We start from the raw sequence: 18,734 nt of genomic DNA on the forward strand, positions 1-18,734 counted from the left end.
CGTACTTATTTCGTCATCCACTCGTATATAGTCATCTGCAGAGCAGTCAGAACTGAGAAGGGACACGGCATCCTGCAAATGCGTTTGTGCAATATCGTTGTATGCGATTCCTGATGGTTGTAAGTCGTTAGTTAGGCGGGAAAAACGAAAACAGTTGATGATCGTTTCCTTCCGCATAGATTCCCATGCCTTTGATATCATTAGTATAGCCTCAAGAATACTGATTTTCGTATCGTCGTTATTCTCTCTCTTTTCGATGATTTTGTACACCAATTTTTTCCGAAATCATACTTTAAGACTTCTTATAACTCCTTGGTCCATGGGCTGCAGTACGGACGTACAATTTGTGGGCAGAAAAACGAGTTTAATTTGTTTTAACCTGTCAACTGGGGGGTGGGGCGGACAGTTGTCGACAATTAAAATTATGTGTTTCTTTTGTTGTAAAAGTTCACAGTTCCATTTTATTAAAGTCTTTTCAAAAATAGCCGACGTCATCCAGGCTTTTTTATTGAAATCGTAATCAACAGGGAGATTTTTCACGTTTTTAAAACAACGCGGCATTTTACTTTTTCCTATCACAAAAAGCATCCTTTTATGAAACCGGACATGTTGGCTGCAACAAGAACTGTAACTCGCTCTTTTGAGAGTTTATCACCGGAACATTTCTCCCCTTTAAACTTAAACATGTGATCAGGTGTCAGTCTAAACTCATCAATATCCCCATCTCGTCGGCATTAAAAATTTCATCATCGTTATAGCCGGACCTGAGTGTAGGCCACACATTTTCAACCCAGTCATTTGTAATTAATCTGTCAAACACTGCTGACTCACCTGAAATTTTTCCATGGACAATATTGTGGCGAGCTCGGAAACGTTGAACCCAGGAAGCATTACACTTAAAATCCATCTTCAAAATCACAGCGAAAGCGTCAGCCTTTACCTGAAGCATCGGCCCACTCACGGGTACATTGATTGCCCGTTGTTGTTTGAACCAATCGAGTAAAGCACTTTCAATGTCACTGTGATTTGATGACTGAACGCGTTTTCCTTTCATCTGATGTACAGATATGTACTTGAAATTGTACGCTGTAACCAATATTTTAACTGCTAGTGTTCCAAGAAATACGTTTGCTCTAACCGATTTGTTCATTATAAGCAATATAAATGCGTTTTTTGTATGTCATTCTATGGGACCTACTATTTTGTTTGTTATATCCGATTGTACGTTATAGCCGGTGTCGTTGTAAACGATTTTGACTGTACTGCAACATCTTCTTCTTCCTATGCCGTCTCCATAAACGGAGGTTGGCGACACATTTCTGAAAGTTTCTCTGTCTTTTGCAACGTTTATAACAAAATATTTTTTAAGGTTTCAATGCCAAGTTGCGATTTTTCGGCTGTCCATATTTTTGTAATCAATGAAAAAACGCACTCGACGTTCGCAGAAGTAGCTGGTAAACAAAAGGTGAATTCAATAACTCGTGTAAAGCGTTTGTACGGAACGTGATTCTTTTCGAAGTGTTGGAAGCATTCGATCCAGCGTTGATGTAGTTTTGTGTGATTTTCGTTCCAAGCTGTAATTTTATCACTGGTCACAAATTTCTTTACATATCCGAACTTGTCAAATAATTCAACATTGTTTTCTTCTACGCTAATCCAATTATTCTCTGCCATGAATTTATTCGTTGCCTCGACTTCATTCAAATTCGGCTCGGTAGCGAGCCGAACCAAACAGCACAACAACCAAACTTTCGAACATGGGCCCTTGAAAAAAATCCTTTAGTAATTTTTTGCTGTTTGAAGTTTCCAGAAAATAGGCCTTTAATCCATCATAATCTCGTAACATTGATTGCACGCGTGTGAACATGTCCAAATAGCGAGTTTTCCCATAACCAAGAATTTTCTGGTATTCAACGTTTGCAGTTTCACAAAACTCTTTCAAATGTGCGACACGAACAATGAAACTATATAAATGTGAATAAATTTTCAGTAGTAATATTCCTAGGACATTGATAACAGACGAGATAATTTCATGACAATCGAAAGCTCGTTCCTTGGTAACAGCACGAAGCCGAAGGCTGAGTGCTGTTACCAAGCAACGAGCTTGAGAAATTTGTCATGAAATTATGAGGCATTCATCAATGCCCGAGGGATATTCGGCGGATAATTTTTCGAAAAAAAAAAAATCATAACGAAACATTTATTTATTAAAAGTACAGTTAGTGAAAGTACAATTATTAAAATTTAAGTTAACATTAGATTTTAAACGTGACATTTTGAAATTTATTTGGATGAAGTTGTCAAACTCGATCGTGTTGTCATAGGGATTGAAAATTGCACTGAATGCAATTATCAGTCTAATGTTGACATGATTGGGTGAAATTGTTCCACATGACACAAAATGACGAAATTTGAATGGTTGTTAGAACAGTCGAAAAATTATCACCTTAATTAATTCCACGTCAAATGGTAACATATTGCAACCACACTGATGATGACATAGAACTAGTTTAGATAGGTAGAGGACCCAGTACTGAACCTTGTGGTACTCCACATACAATGCTTTTGTGACTAGAGTCAGTATCATTTGCTCGAACTAGTTGTTTCTTATTCCTCAGGTAAAGGCGGGTACACATATGCGAGCCAAACGGTATGCATACGGTATGCGAACGCTATATTCGTTAATGTGTACGGCAGAAAAAACCGCTTGCGTACTGTTTCATCGTGACTCGTCGCGAACCAAATTGTTGCGGTTTATTCCACGACTTCAAAGGAAGCTCGTCTTTCAGTTTGGACGGCGCTTACTAGACGCAGCGAACATTTTTATTGTCTTATCTAAAGTCTTATCAAATCGACATTGTGCGAATGACGTGTTCCTTCCTAGAGAGACGTGAGAAAACAGTAAACTGATTATTGTACATATTTTTATTTTTGTTAAACAAGCAAATGCTGTGTTGATTTAACATTTTCGATTGTGCCTTTCATGTGTGTGGGGGAGACTGGTGTGGGTTGTTACAAATCTCACAAATTGTTTTTTTGAGTCAGTTGAAGTGTTTGAAATTTTTAATTTATTCTAGCCTATACTAGGGAGTCTATTACACAGTATCTTTGGCTCAAAAGCTGGTTAAGTATTACAGAAATGATTGCTGGTGTTGATTGTTAGAGAAATTAACCCATAGAGTAAATAAATTAAATAGGAAGTAGTAAAAAATATATTTAATACTACAATGACAGAAAAGAATATGTGTAAGCGTTAGAAATAAAAACAATAACAAATTCTGGTAACATATTTTTAAAGAGAAAACACTAATCACAGTCAGATTTACAATTAAAGCAAATGTATAATGGGCTTTTATTTGTACAGTTTAAATGGGAAACGTGCTTACATTCTCGACATTGTACTAACCACCAATCTTCGGAGCTTGATGAATATGGACCACCGCATACCAAGCACAAAACTTCCTCATTGGAAGACTCTTTTTCGGTTGCTTTCAGGGGTGCTTTTCTCTTTTTGATATTTTTCTTTAATTGCAAAGATTTTGTCTTTAGATTATGTTCAACCTGAACTTTACGCTTGAAGGTGTCCCTTTTCTTCGAATTTTCTTCTTCAATCAACATCTTCTCTGGTGTATCAGTCAGAATATAGCTGTCTTTCGTCTCGTTCTTCCTTCTTTTTTGAGTTTGGTTAGATATGCTTCCGGCAGTGGCTTAATATCTGGAGGCGAAATAAATACAGCTGGATTATTAGGCTTGGCTGACGGAATAGTGTGTATTTTAGGTGACAAGGTAGTGGATGGACCCGGTTGACTTTTCAAGTGACTGTTGTCTTGAACTGTAGGTGGTTCAGGTTGATTAATTTCTATGGTTTCTTCATATAGAGGTCTATGAGTTACGGTCTATGAGTTGATGCAGTAAAATCACTATCGTTGGAAAATATCTTGATTGACAGGCCAAATACCAGTGCAGGAGAAACCAGCAAGAATATTGACAGGCATAGTGGTCAAAGGAAATGATGTTCTCATAATTGAAGACCAATCGTATAGTCATTCTTTTTTCAGCATTGTTTTTCATCCACTGATTTATTATCTAAAGGTTTAAGCCTATGTGAAGTGTGCGGCAGAAATGAAAGTGGAGTAATGAAATTAGCTCTCCAAAATTCAATCAGAGAAATTGAAATATGAGACTAGTGGTTGTCTAGCAATACAAGCACTTTATTGGCTTCACTTGATTTTACGTGTTTCGTAATAACAAGAAATTCATTATCTTGCATCCATCCAGACTTATTTCCAGTTCCTATACACTCAACTGGTCCATCTCTAATAAAGTGGTCTTGAAAACGTAACCGTGTGAAGACGAACATTGGAGGTATGGTATTCCCCACTTGCTTAGTTTTTTTTTCTAGCTATAACTTTGGATAACTTGTAAGGCTCAAAATTATATCTGTCTAAATTAGTTGACAATTTATTAAAAAAGTTTACATTTTCTTTACTAAAATTCATTGCTCGTGAAGGGCTAGTAGGCTTGAGGTGTACAAAGACTTAAATTTGAATTTCGTCGCATGAATGCAATAAGCCAATCTTCACTTGCACGTTTAGTCGTGTCCAATTTTTCTGGGCAGGGCAGTCTGTTACACTTTGCAAATTGAAAAGCTAACTTGCGTAAATCTTTTGTGGTAAGTCCGAAATACAAATATACAGCAGTTTCGCAGTATTTAGCAAGCTGTAACTCCATTTCGTCATTAAATACTCTGTTGTGAGGATTGTGTCCAACCAGAGATTGTGAGTTTTCAGCTAACGATTTAACATAGCGATATAAAGAATCGTGACACATATCATAATCTTTAGTCACTTTTCTAATAGATTGGTTAGTATCTATTTCCTTCCTAGCTGCTTCGTCTTAAATAACTATTGGTGTTAACCCCAATAATTGGTTAAATGTGCACTGGAACCAGTCTCTTAAATTGCGTAGCCAAGATATACGTCGTCTCCCCACGCTTCGTTTGCCCTGAATCTTTCCTTGGATAATTAACTGGAGCAATCGGTACTTTTTCCCTCTCATCACATGACCAAAATATTCCATAGAAAATAATTAAACTCTATTAAATAATAGTATAATAGGTGTAAATTGTAACATGTTAAAAACGACACCGCAGTGTGTGTTACAATCGACACCAAGTTAACCTATAAATAAGAAAGATGATTTTTGTATATATTATGCCCCTCATAGAAAAAGTTAGCTACAGTAAACGGAGGTAAAGATGTTAAAAAAGATTGGCCTTACCTTAAAATATTTCCAAGTTGAGGTTTGAACGGTAAAATCAACAATTTGTGTCGCAACTAAAATTTACTTTTATGATGATGATAGAAACAAGTGACTCTAACTTGTGCAGTAGGTTACGGCCAACTCTGAAACTACAGTCGGTGGTGTGAGGCAGATATCCGTCTATGCATATTAGTGCGTTTTGATTTATTTCAAATGATTGCGCCAATATCACTGTTGTTACAAATGACACCAGTCTCCCCTACGTATCCAAAATGTGTACGCATTTTGACGTTGAGTTCGCGGTTTTTAGTTTAATTGGTTTAAATTTTGTACTACTTTGAAATAGCTTGTGATATAAAAAACAGTTTAAATTTAGTGAATATTTTTCGGCGTGAAGTTCTGTGAACATGAAGCTAGAAACGTGACGTAATAAATACCCTAATTACAAATTAAATGAATATGACGTGTCCCTAGAGACGTGAGAAAACAGTAAACTCATTATTGTACAGATTTTTATTTTTGTTAAACAAGCAAAAACAGAAACATAAATCAGTACAAATTATAAATAAAATGAATCATTTCGCACATGTGTGTTCGTTGTTGGTTTGTCGCTTTCCATGGATCGAGATAAGTATGCGATCAGTACGATGTAGAATATTTTTCAAGGATCTGTACGCGTACGGTACGTATACCGTTTGGCTCGCATATGTGTACCCACCTTAAGATTGGAACCAATTCAAAGAAATACCTCGAATTCCGTAGAAATTTAGTTTTTTGATCAAAATTTTATGATTTACACAATCAGAAGCTTTGGCATAGTCACAAAAACACTGGCAGTATAAAGATTATTGTTTAGTACTTGATAGACCTCATGTAGTACAGAAAACATAGCATCGCTGGTACATTTATTTGATAAAAAGCCGAACTGACTTTGTGATAAAATGTTATCAACGAGAAAGGACATAATATATTTAGTCTTTTGTTGGATAAAATCACTGGCAGCTAAAAAGAATAAAACATTAATTTAAATAAGTATTTTTCAACTTCGTAAATAAATTAAATGATTTATTGATTTATATTGAAATAATAATCCTGATATAGTCCAGTCGTCAGAAATTTTACCTCTAAAAGTCATACGAACAAGCTGAATTTTGCAGAGAATGTTAATTTTTGGAACCCCAACAAAGATGCAAAAAAGTTTACCACTTTTACCCCAAGGCTTCCCCTTAAAACTCCCCCTCGTAGGTGGGGAAAAATGGAAAAAATCAATTTACCAAGAATCTACACCGTAGAAACAAATGTAGCTGAAATAATTTTGAACAAAAATGTTTATAAGCACTTTTTGTGTAGAATGAATCGAATCTTATAAACAACGCTTGAAGCGAAAATCAAATTTAAATAGCATTTGTATCAACTCAACAGTAAAGGTTCGATATCTTTTGATAAGATTGTCCTATTGAAAGAAATCAAAATGCTTTTTAAAAGTTAAAAGTGCAGATTTCTTCTAAAATGTTTGTATATTGTTGAAAATGAAGTCATTTTCTTTAAACGTTTTAAATAAATAAACGTTTAGCGATTTTTACCATTCTTTACGATTCTCATAAGATCAATAACATTTATTACTTCCATTGACCAGTCACTATGGAATTTTTGTTATTAGAGCCCAATCTTCAAAGCATATAGCCCAAAATTTCGGTTTTAAGTTTTGGCAGCAAATATGAGGCATTTGAAATATATCCAAAAAACGCTGAATTTAAACATTCACATCACAAACAATCGCACGTCACGGGAAATGCTTCCACGAAAAGGGTACTATGTGTAATTTGTAGCTTGTGTCGTTTCGAAAAACGTACTTGTGTAATCAAAAAGAACCAGTTTTAAACGTTTTAGATCGTTTCTAATCTGAAAGTTTAAATTTAGCGTTTTTTAGACATATTTAAAATGTCTCACATTTGTTGCTAAAACTCAAAACCGAAATTTCACGCTATATGTTTTCAAAACTGGTATCTAATATTGAAAAATCGCTAAACGTTTATTTATTTAACACCTTTATAGAAACTGACTTCATTTGCGGCAAAATTCAAAAATTGCATACGAAAGCTGCTTTCTTCGCCTTTAAAAAGCATTTTGATTTTTGTCGTTAGGATACTGATCAAAAGATATCGAATTTTTACAGTCAAGTTGATATAAATTTTAGTTTATATGAGGCGCGTAGTGGAAGAGTGGCTTAACTGGTAGAAACTGATTTTGAGTAAAAGACGATTTAAGTTTTATTCAATTTGACCGCTCTCTGTTTCTCCAAGAATTATTAACCTTAGTTTTCAATGTTAACATCTTAACATTATACAAAAAAAAAAATAAAGTGCGTTTTTACATAAATATATTTTTGCCATACTTGTATACTAAAAATAAACAAAAGCCAAAACAATGCCCTTAACTAATTTTTTTTTTGATAAACATTTATTCCGCCATTTGTTCGGAATCTTCCATGTCGTAAAACACATTATGTTTTCCATCATCATTATTTTGTATACGTTGATCTAAATTTTTAACATTTAGATTGTTATAAAAGTTATGTAAATAAGTTGGTACATACACTAACAAATCTCGTAAATTGCTAAATTTAGCTGCTTCAATGTCTCTGCCTTTTGGGTATAAAAGTGGAAGTTTTCCAATAAACGTAGATGTATTTCGCTTCGTAATGTCTATTTGTTTAAAAATAACCTCCGGATTGTTAGATTCTTTATAATACAATTGTAGTGGTTCAGTTAAAGAGTATCGCAACCATTGCATTTTTAACCAGTTGACCGATTCACCCTCGACAGTCTTTTTACGATTAGTAATGATTTTCTCTAATGGAGCACTAGTCACGAACTCGTTGCTGGTCATTTCTACTACTGTGCATGGTTTTTGTTTTTTGGTTGTCTTAATCACTCTGGTCCAATCTCCGGGTACATAAATATCATTAAAAGTTTTCTTGTTGTTCTCTATGATCTTAAAGTCTCGGTCACAGGCTAAATATGAATGCCCCGACACCAAAAATTTATGGTCAATTTGCTGCACTTTTGATATCTTATTTTGTATAATTTAATTACAAAATAGACACATTTTAATGTTCCTATTCTGCCTTCCGCATTGGTCACTATACATAATTAATTTTGAGGTGTTAACGTAGTTTTTGACATAATGCTGTATACAAGATCCAATCTCTTGAGGTCCTCAAGAGGACTTTCCTCTGCCTTTAGAAGATGCAATTCTTTTTCTAACTTTAAAGTTGCCAAAGTAACTTCAGAAGTTTCTGTTTTTATTGTTTGTTCAAATTCTTCACATCTACAACTGTTAGATACAGGCGCATGAAAAGTTGAATTAATTTTTTTTTCTGAAAATGTCCCTACAAAAAAATTGTGAAGCAGGATCAATTGTTTCTTGTTTGTACAAGGAATAGATAGTTGACAGATTTAAAGTGGGAGCTCAATAACAAAGATTGGGATTTTTTTTTTCTAGAATAATGTGACTGATATTTTGGGAACCTCGAAATAAAATGAAAAATATTGTCAAGTTTCTCCTGACTTGTTTTATTATGAGGGTCTTTTTTCCTCTTTTATCCTTAGAAGGTGTACCATCTCGCACTTTATTACGCAAAGCACGTGTAAATCGACCATCTGAAACTCAAGATTTAAAAAAAAAACTCCTTGCAAACTGGAATATCTAGCCATGTCAAATAATATTGTCGTGTGTATTTTCTGGAGTCACTTTGAGCAGTATTGGTTAATTTTGAAGTAAGTTTGATTTGGCCACATAAGTAAGATGTCTGCAAATCATAATTAGGGAGTTCATAAAAATCTTTAAACATAGTTTCACGCTGTTTAATAAGAGTAATGAGTTTATGGAGTTCTTTAAAACAGCGACAGTCTGATGCATCAAACTGTTTTGCAGCAACTACATTACCCTTAGAGTTTGTAAACTCACGTCCAATATTTCGTAATTTTTTTCTTATATTACGTTGCCATTGATTTTTATCTGCAAATTTTCGGCGAGCACCACGTTTCTTATTTCTTAGAATTTCTCCAGGATTCGCAATATCGTTATACTGAAAATTGCTTTGTAAATTCTGATCAGTCACCAATACATTTTTATTTTCACCTAAAACAAAGTATATTAGTTTCTTGCAAATGATTATAATAATAATAAAATACCTGTACTTTTTTCATTTGATGATTCTTCCATATCAGAAGGATGGTAACTGGAACCTGAATTTGCATATGGCTCATCAATACTAGAGACATCACTGTCATCAAAAGTATTATTGCTTTTGCCTTAAAGAGATAAGTTACAATAATTCAGGCGTGTATTAATATATACTTTTTAACATCTTAATACAATATATCGACTTTTTAATATTTACTTAGGAAAGTTATGTGAATTATATATTTACCTAATGTGGATGGAATATCCATAACAACTTCCAAATAACTAAATTAAAGCGTACACGAGCTGTTAAAAATCAAATAATAATTTTAAGGTTAAGAGATAGGCCACTAGTCATCGAGTTAGAATCTATGGAGAAGCTATGAGCATATTAACGTGTGTATTAAAAACGGCGTAGGTAGGCGTGGCTAACGATGATACCAATATGGCGGTGGGATCATGGTCGGACTCAATAATATAAAAATACTATAAAAATATGAGTAGTTATTCAGAAGATTTAATCATAATCTAAAAAAGTGCAATTCATTTTTAATAAACTATGATTTATTTATCCCGCGGTAAACACTAAAAACACGATATATTATACATAAAGATAAATTAATACAGTCAAATACTATTAATTTATTCTCTGAAGTACGGGCCATTACTTTGTATACATATTTGTATACTAACATGTAGAACGTTATTCCTGAAGATTTTTTATTAACATTGCTTCTGCTACCGCAACTACGTTGAGAACAAGAAACCATTATTATGCACTATCACAACATAATATTACAGTTTCTATAAAAGCATTATAAAACTAAAAATATTCGAAAAACAACAAACGTAAACAAATATATACGATCTGTCAAAAGTGTCAAAACAATCTTAACGATATGGCCGAAGTGAGGTCGTTTTTAGATACGTGATGCCCTCTCCATAGATTCTAACTCGATGCCACTAGTGCACACGAACGAGAAACTGAAACACATCGACAGGCATGAACGTTGGGCTATTACTGCACGACCGTTTGTCAACAAATCATAATACACCAAAGTGACCTTGATCATTCCTCTACCGGCATTTTAATCAAATCGATGTGTGCCACTATTGCACATGATAGATTATTACAAATACTAACACTTGGTGTTATTAACTCAAATATCATTTTTTTTTTTAGTTAGGCCACTCTTGCACTATGCGCCTCATATAAATATAAATTATAAATTTTGCTTCAACCGTTGTTTTTGAGAGAACGGTTCATTCTACTAAAAAAGTGCTAATAAGCATTTTTGTTTAAAATTATCTCAGCTGCATATTTTATTTGAAACATTTTTTTCTACCGCGTACAGATTCTTGTTGTTCATATAATTTTTAGAGGTTCAGTGGCATTTTCATCTCTGACGACTTTAGTAGATAAAAACAACAACAAAATATCTTGAAATACAGTAAAAAAAGAATTAAAGATTTAATCAAACATTAGATAACCTTATAATAATAATCTTTAACTTTTAGAGTAAATATCTTAATGAAATAATGGAAAAAGGTGTGGTATTTTTGAAGTGTGTAAACAATTTAATCCTTAGCTGAGCGTTTTCGCCTTACAAAGCCATTTTCAGAGCTCTGCTATAATAGAACAATGATATAAATAACTAATTTTAAGTTTAAACTGTTTCACTTACGTCAAGTATCTTAATACTTTGATATTCTTACCTTACAAATTCACGAACAATAAATAATACCAATCGCACATAATGAATGTTCATAACCAAAAGTCCTTACTCACTCTTCACATAATTAAAAAACCAATATTTTCAACTTCTTATTGGCCAAATAAACAGGAATTAGAAATGTTTGGAAAGATTTTCTAAGTCCCGCCCATTGTGACGTCAGACTTTGGTAGTCCATATTCTTTTTGTCTGTCAGTCCAATATCCTTTTTGTAAACCAGAATTTATTAACTCTTATGATGTGCATATTTTTAGAGAAATAGAATTTTAAAATAAAACCACAGTCATATATTATGATCATTGATATCAAAATTGCTCTATATATTTTGCCAAAAAAGCAGATCTGGCATAGATGCTATAAACAGGTTAGTAAAAGAGAAATAAGTATGAAGGGGTAGGTGGATGGTGGTAATCTTCCTGGAAATGAAGAACGCATTCACCAAGGAGCTGAGGCAAATCATCAGACTATTAGAAGAAATGGAAATTCCCCCATACCTGCAGAACTTGGTGAGCAATTATTTTAGACAGGAACATTAATATAACTAAAGATGACATATTGAAGATTTCTTGTAGATTGTTAGCCATACAGAAGTAGAAGGCCATAAACTTTAAGGGCTTAAGAACGAGAGAGTATAAATATCCTTCGCTTTGTTAGGAGAAAGTATCCTATCTGTCAAGACAGTCAAATATCTTGGCGGGACAACAAACAAAGCTTCGGTAAACACAAAATATATGCTGCAACAAAAGCCGATCAGATAAAAATAGCGCTAACAAAGATCATGCCAAACATAGGAGGTCCGGGGACAAAGACAAGGAGAATTCTCGTGGAAGTGGTCCTCTCCACCATAATATATGCAGTATTTGTTTGAAAGTTCTAAAATCAAAAGGAATAAAGACAATATTTACCCTCCAACAAAAACTTTCATCTTTTGTCCGATCAATCAAAGACAACATTCCAAATGAACTTGTGTTGACTGCCCTCGATCTTATATAGGCCAAACAAATCGTAGAATCCAAAATATGATTTATGAACATTCCATTTCTGTTCGCAATTCCCACTCTATTTAAGCTCTAAGTCAACAACATCTTCATACAGGTCACAAAATTGATTTTGAAAACTCCAGAACCATAGCCCTCATCCGCTTCTATAAACCAAGAATTATCCGAGAAGCAATAGAAATTGAAAAAAGGCCAAATTCTCTCAATAAAAGAGTCAGATTGTTCTACTATCAGAAATGTTCGCGCCAAACCCCGCACCAATCCCCACGCTAACCCCCACGCCAACCTCCACTCAAACAAAGTCACCATCGACGGTATAAATGACCCGTCTTCTAATTTCAGCACCAGTAATGCATTGACTAGTGATCAATGTAGTAGTGTCTGGGGGCTCGGGAGACTGAGACCTTGGAAGCCCTGAAGAAGACATCGAACAGGATGTCGAAAGCTTAGTGCAATGATAATCGACGCGGCTGTGTTGTTGAGTTTAATATTAATTCCGGTAATAGTATTAATCTTAGCTCTAGGTCTAATATATATATATATATATATATATATATATATATATATATATATATATATATATATGTATACATATACATACAGTCTGTCCCAAACCCTTCTTTCAGTGCGTCACTAATTTTGACGTCATATAGGATTAATTACTATTTAAATGGAAATAAGCCACAATTAAAGGTTAAAATACGTTTACCGAAGTGGAAATTGAAACGTCAATAAACGTATTTTAACCTTTAATTGTGGCTTATTTCCATTTAAATAGTAATTAATTTAAAATGCCACAAGAAAATAGCTTCAGGGTCATATAGGATTTTAAGAATGTCGAGAATTATTGCATGATATTTTAGTTAAATTTGACAGTTGCAGGATCGTAATCCCTCTTTCTCTAATTGAAAATAATTTAATAATTTTAATATTAGTCTTTGTTCTTTCTCGATATATCTCGGCATATTTAAAATATTTTTATGACAATAAACACAAAATTAAATTTTCACTGTAAAATGTCTGATAATACTAACCTGGAATGACAATTATCATTTTATCAGTTGACATTGTGAAAGTACTGTCACGATCGAGACAATCTGCGTCAAATTATATTTATGCGCATCATTGATTGGATATCCATTTAGCTTATTCTAAACTCCAACCAATTATACATCCGTAAGTAGAATTAGCTTTACGATAAATAATTTTCTAAGTTCTATGTAAAATAATCACAGACTCACGTTTTTTTTCGATCACTTCTAGCTTAATGTGTTAGAGAGAATTCGATCAACTATGACGCACTGAAAGAAGGGTTTGGGACGACCTATACCTGCTTTGTCGACTACGAGAAATCATTTTTGACACTGTAAAAGACGGGAAGTTAATCTCTATTTTAAATTGGATAGACGGGACATTAGGATAGGATAATAGCCTGCTTGTCCTGTCGGACAGGATAAATTAATATTTTATTTGCGTAAAAACAAATAAATAAAGGTTAAATTATCATATTCAAAATGAGAAAATATGTTCCCACCACATTATTCCTTAAATAAACCATTAGTGGCACGCGCTTTGTGAAATATTGAGTTTGCTTGTTAAAATTATTCATATAAAAACTATTCAAATCAAGATCTAAAAAATTCTTTGACTATAATAATCGTATTGTCGATGATGTATAAAATTTGAAGGTTTATGTTTCTGTTTTTATTTTAGGTCTTTCACGTAAGAAGGATAAAATTCAGAAAACATTACCTGAAGATTTTTCTAACAATGAAAAATATATCCAGCAGGACACTACAGAAAATCTAGTCAAATGTGAGATTTGCTCCAAATCTTTTTCCCAAACAAGTTATTTAAAAAAACATTTGAGGATACATACTGGTGATAAACCTTTTAAATGTGAAATTTGTTTTAAGCAATTTGTTCAAAAATCTAATTTGAAAAGTCATTTGAAAAAACATACTGATGAAAAGTTGTTTGAATGTGAAATTTGTTTTAAGCACTTCGTCCAAGCGAGTCATTTGAAAATACATTTGAAGACACACACCGGTGAAAAACCTTTTAAATGTGAAATTTGTTTTAAGCAATTTTCTCGAAAATATAATGTGAAAAGTCATTTGAAAATGCACACTGGTGAAAAACCCTTTTCATGTGAAATTTGTTTTAAGCAATTTAATCATAAATGTCATTTGAAAAGTCATTTGAAAATGCATACTGGTGAAGAGCATTTCAAATGTGAAATTTGTTTTAAGCATTTCATTCAAACAAGTGATTTGAAAAGACATACGAGGATACACTCTGGTGAAAAACCTTTTAAATGTGAAATTTGTTTTAAGCAATTTGTTCAAAAATCTAATTTGAAAAGTCATTTGAAAAGACATACTGGGGAAAAACCTTTTGAATGTGAAATTTGTTTTAAGCACTTCATTCAAGCAGGTGTTTTGAAAAAACATTTAAGGACGCACACTGGTGAAAAACCTTTTAAATGTGAAATTTGTTTTAAGCAATTTGCTCAAAAATATAATTTGGAAAGTCATTTGAAAACGCACACTGGTGAAAAACCATTTGAATGTGAAATTTGTTTTAAGCAATTTACTCATAAATGTCATTTAAAAAGTCATTTGAAAATGCATACTGGTGAAGAGCATTTCAAATGTGAAATTTGTTTTAAGCAATTAACTCATAAATGGCAGTTGAAAAGTCATTTGAAAATTCACACTGGTGAAAACCTTTTTAAATGTGAAATTTGTTTTAAGCAGTTTGTTCAAAAATCTCATTTGAAAAGTCATTTGAAGAGACATACTGGTGGTAATTCAAAAACCTTTGAATGTGAAATTTGTTCTAAGCACTTCTCTAATTTAAGTGGGTTGAAAAATCATTTGATGACGCACACTGGTGAAAAACCTTATAAGTGTGAAATTTGTTTAAAGCCGTTTGTTCAAAAATCTAATTTGAAAAGACATTTGAAAAGACACACTGGTGAAAAATCCTTTGAATGAGAAATTTGTTTTAAGTAATTTACTCGGAAATGTAATTTGAAAAGACATGCACGTTGGTGAAAAACATTTTTAATATGAAATTTGTTTTAGACAATATGCTTATTCTTTATGAACTCCTATCATACTAGGAAATTCTTCGTACCTCTTACCTTTAATTCTAATATTAGCTGTCAGCTGTCCGACAGGACAAGCAGGCCATTCTCCTAATGTCTCGTCCATCCAGACCCATGGTACAATGAATACACAAGGTATGATATTGCGCATGACATTTGACAGCTGGCCCAGGAGTGTGACGTAGTTAAGATCGCCTGAACCACCTCGAACCCATTATTACAGCTTAACGTACACATTAATTTTGAAATTATGGTTAAAAAGTGATCTAATTTTTTTTAAATGTTTTGTTTTGGTTATAATTGAATAAAAAATATATTTTCAGTAGCGTAAAACCTTTACTTCTCTTAGAGATTCAGGCAAAATTTTTTTTTGTTTTCATACATATAGTAATAATATAAGTACTCTTTTTGTATGCAAATCCCTTGAAATTTAAAAATTTTCTGCAGAGGAAATACTGTGAATAGGTAAATAGTAGTAGATTTGCTTATTCTGATTCACTGTCACTCACTTCCAAGCAGTTTTACTGAAATAAAAACAAAATAGAGTACAATATAGAAAAATCTGTTTTACAATTCAATATGGTTTTTTAGATGAGTTATAATGAAATTTAGTAAAATAAAAAATATACACATTACTATAACCTACCCATTATTATATGCAAAATTTACTTATTAAACAATATAATAATATGAAAATAAGACACAAATTAGTTCAAACGCAAAACACAATAAATATCGACTTCAGACGACTTTACAGCGGCAAGACAGAAAGCTTGTATAAAAACAAAAGTTCAACAATAATATCGGTTATCAATGGTGACTATTGCAAATTGCAAGTTATGAGATAATAAATATATTTTAAAGTATCTTAATACTGACTGAGTCATCTATTTTATAATAGAAAAATAATTTTGATATATGCTTATATATGACTGTGTCTTTATACAAATGGTGTTTAGTTACTATTTATTTATACTGTATAGTATATAGTAGTTATTTGCCATTGTATATCTGGTTTTGTACCTTTTTCAAAGTACGCTGTGCAATTGCTTGTTGCAATAGTGACAATGAAGATAAAATCTTTAGGTTTCATACATTTCCTAAAGATAGCGTGACCAGAAAACTGTGGATTATATCTTGTTGTAGATAGGATAATTTTAATTGTAATACTGCAAGAATTTGTTATACACATTTTAAAACTGAAGATTACCAAAGAAATCTACAACAGGAACTTTTAAATTACGTTTCTAAAAAGGGTCTAAAACTCAAACCTGAGGCAGTACCTAGTCTTTATTTGCCTAAATCAACATCGGCTACCCTTTTAACCAACCAAAAGAAACGCGTACAAGGAGGCGAACACAGAGAGTCCAAAAAGTATGTTGAGCAGCTTTTTACTACTTCTAGGTCAACGACGTAAGTCTAAATCTTTATTTTTATTAATTATTAGTCATGAAACCTTAATGATTTTTTCATATCGATTTGTTAAGTAAGAAATTAGCCTCAGCCTGCTATGCAATTTGCAATAAGAACTGTTTCGGAGGAAATCAATTTAGCATCTTCCAAAATAACATATTTTTCTTTGTTAAATCATGTTATCATTATTAAAATATACAATGTTATCATTATTATAAACAATACCAAGATAATTTTATGTGTGAATATTACAAAAATGTCATTTTAAATGTTGTGCAATATTGTGTGCCCTCACTACACTCATATTCGATGGCCAGCTAGCTCATTCGATATAAATAAAGTTGACTTTGTCATTATATATTTTGATTTTGTGTTTAGTTCAGTAGGTATATATACGTACAAATTTTGTGTACCTCCATTACCACTTTTCTGTATCTTTTTAAACATCTGAAATATCGAACTCTGGAGTATAAGTTAATTAACCTGTACCTACGTGTAATAAAAGATAATTAAAACTTGTCTTATAAAGGATATCTATGTTTTATAAAGGATAAATATTATAATATCATAATTGTATCATCTCTTTATAATTACTATAATTAAATTAGCCAAATTATATAAAAAAACTTAAAATTAAAAGTCTTTCCTATACAACTGCATTCAAATGTTGCGGGAATAAGCGATCTTGACTACGTCATGCGCGAAAGCGAACCGATTTTGGAACATTATGTATCATACCTTGTGTATTCATTGTACCATGATCCAGACCTATGTCATTAAAAATAAAGATTTACTTCCAGTCTTTAACAATGTCAAAAATTCTTTCTCGTAGTCAGCAAAGTAGGTATCTACATCAACAGTTAGATCAAAGAAGATAGACGCTTAGCGTCTATATTCTTTGGTTCTTTTGGCTAGACGATAAGCGTCTATATTCTTTGGTTAGATCTTAATATTTCTGGTGAGAACCTGGATACCAAATAACGCCTCTCTTGTCTACATTTTTCTGTAGTTTATTAACTGTTCGACAAACTTCTTCGCACTTACTTGAAAGATTTTCGAGTTTTCCATCGGTTTTTGTATATATCTCATCTGACTTAAGTTTTAACATTTCTGAGGTTTCGTTGAATTTTCTTTCAGTCTTTTAAAAATTTCTTATAGTTTTTCAACGGTTTTTCTTCCGGTTTTTATATGTTTTAGCTGCATTACCGAACCAATAAATTCGAATTTGTACTGTTTTTAAATAAATATTGTTTGTGAAATTGCGTTTTCAAAGTATTTAAACAACAGTTTTTACCAAATACCGAACAATTAACGCATTAACACTTGTTTGCAAATGTTTATACACTCTATAATAAACTTTAAAAGTACTATGTCTTTTTTATTTATATTTTCGCCAAAAATTTATTATTTGTTTATAAATTATTTTACAAAATCACTTCACGCTTGAAACCACTTCTCACGGAAATTTAAACTTACAATACGATTTATTTACCTTATTTATTTATTACTCTTCCTCTATTAATTAATCCAATATAAAGATACTGCTTACAATTGGAATGTAAATAAAAGCCCACTTATTTGTAATGATAACCAAAATATAAGTAATTTCTAGAAAAATATTGAATACCACTGAATAAGTAAACATACGTTCTAGATGCGTACAGATTTAGCGATGACTAATGGAAAATTTTGCTATAAATTGTCGCAACATATTCACAGTTGAGGTCAACAGTAACGTTACTGCTCTCTAGAGGATGCATACTGGTGAAAAATCTTTTCATGTGAAAATGAATAAAATTTTGGATGCATACTCGTGAAAAACTATTTAAACGTGAAATTTGTTTAGGGAATTTGCACATAGACATTAGGTTATATTCTCAAATTCAAAATGAGAAAATATGTTCTCACCAAATTATTCCCTCAATAAACCGATTGTGGAACGCTCTTTGTGAAATATTGGGTTTGCTTTTTATGTAAAAACTATTCAAATCAAGATCAAAAAATTCATTGACTGTAATACTCGTATTT

The 18,734-nt window shown here is 32.4% G+C and overlaps 1 protein-coding gene across 7 annotated transcripts in view; it reads left to right on the forward strand.

The window, feature by feature from the left end:
• LOC140439483 (uncharacterized) overlaps positions 1–18,734 on the forward strand; it is a 40,953-nt gene that overhangs the window by 15,048 nt on the left and 7,171 nt on the right. For 4 of the 7 annotated variants that reach the window (XR_011950635.1, XM_072529424.1, XM_072529426.1 and 1 more), the window contains one exon: positions 13,895–13,996. The exons of 1 other annotated variant lie outside the window; for it this stretch is intronic. Coding sequence is in view for 5 of the 6 variants with exons in the window: in XM_072529424.1 (XP_072385525.1) it covers positions 13,895–13,996 (102 nt within the window). In the remaining variant the exon portion in view is untranslated. Of the gene's footprint in view, positions 1–13,894; positions 18,726–18,734 lie in introns of those variants that run through there. 2 more of the 7 variants (XM_072529423.1, XM_072529425.1) reach the window with 2 other exon arrangements.

The sequence above is a fragment of the Diabrotica undecimpunctata genome, chromosome 4 (genome assembly GCF_040954645.1).
Source record: "Diabrotica undecimpunctata isolate CICGRU chromosome 4, icDiaUnde3, whole genome shotgun sequence".
NCBI lineage: Eukaryota > Metazoa > Arthropoda > Insecta > Coleoptera > Chrysomelidae > Diabrotica > Diabrotica undecimpunctata.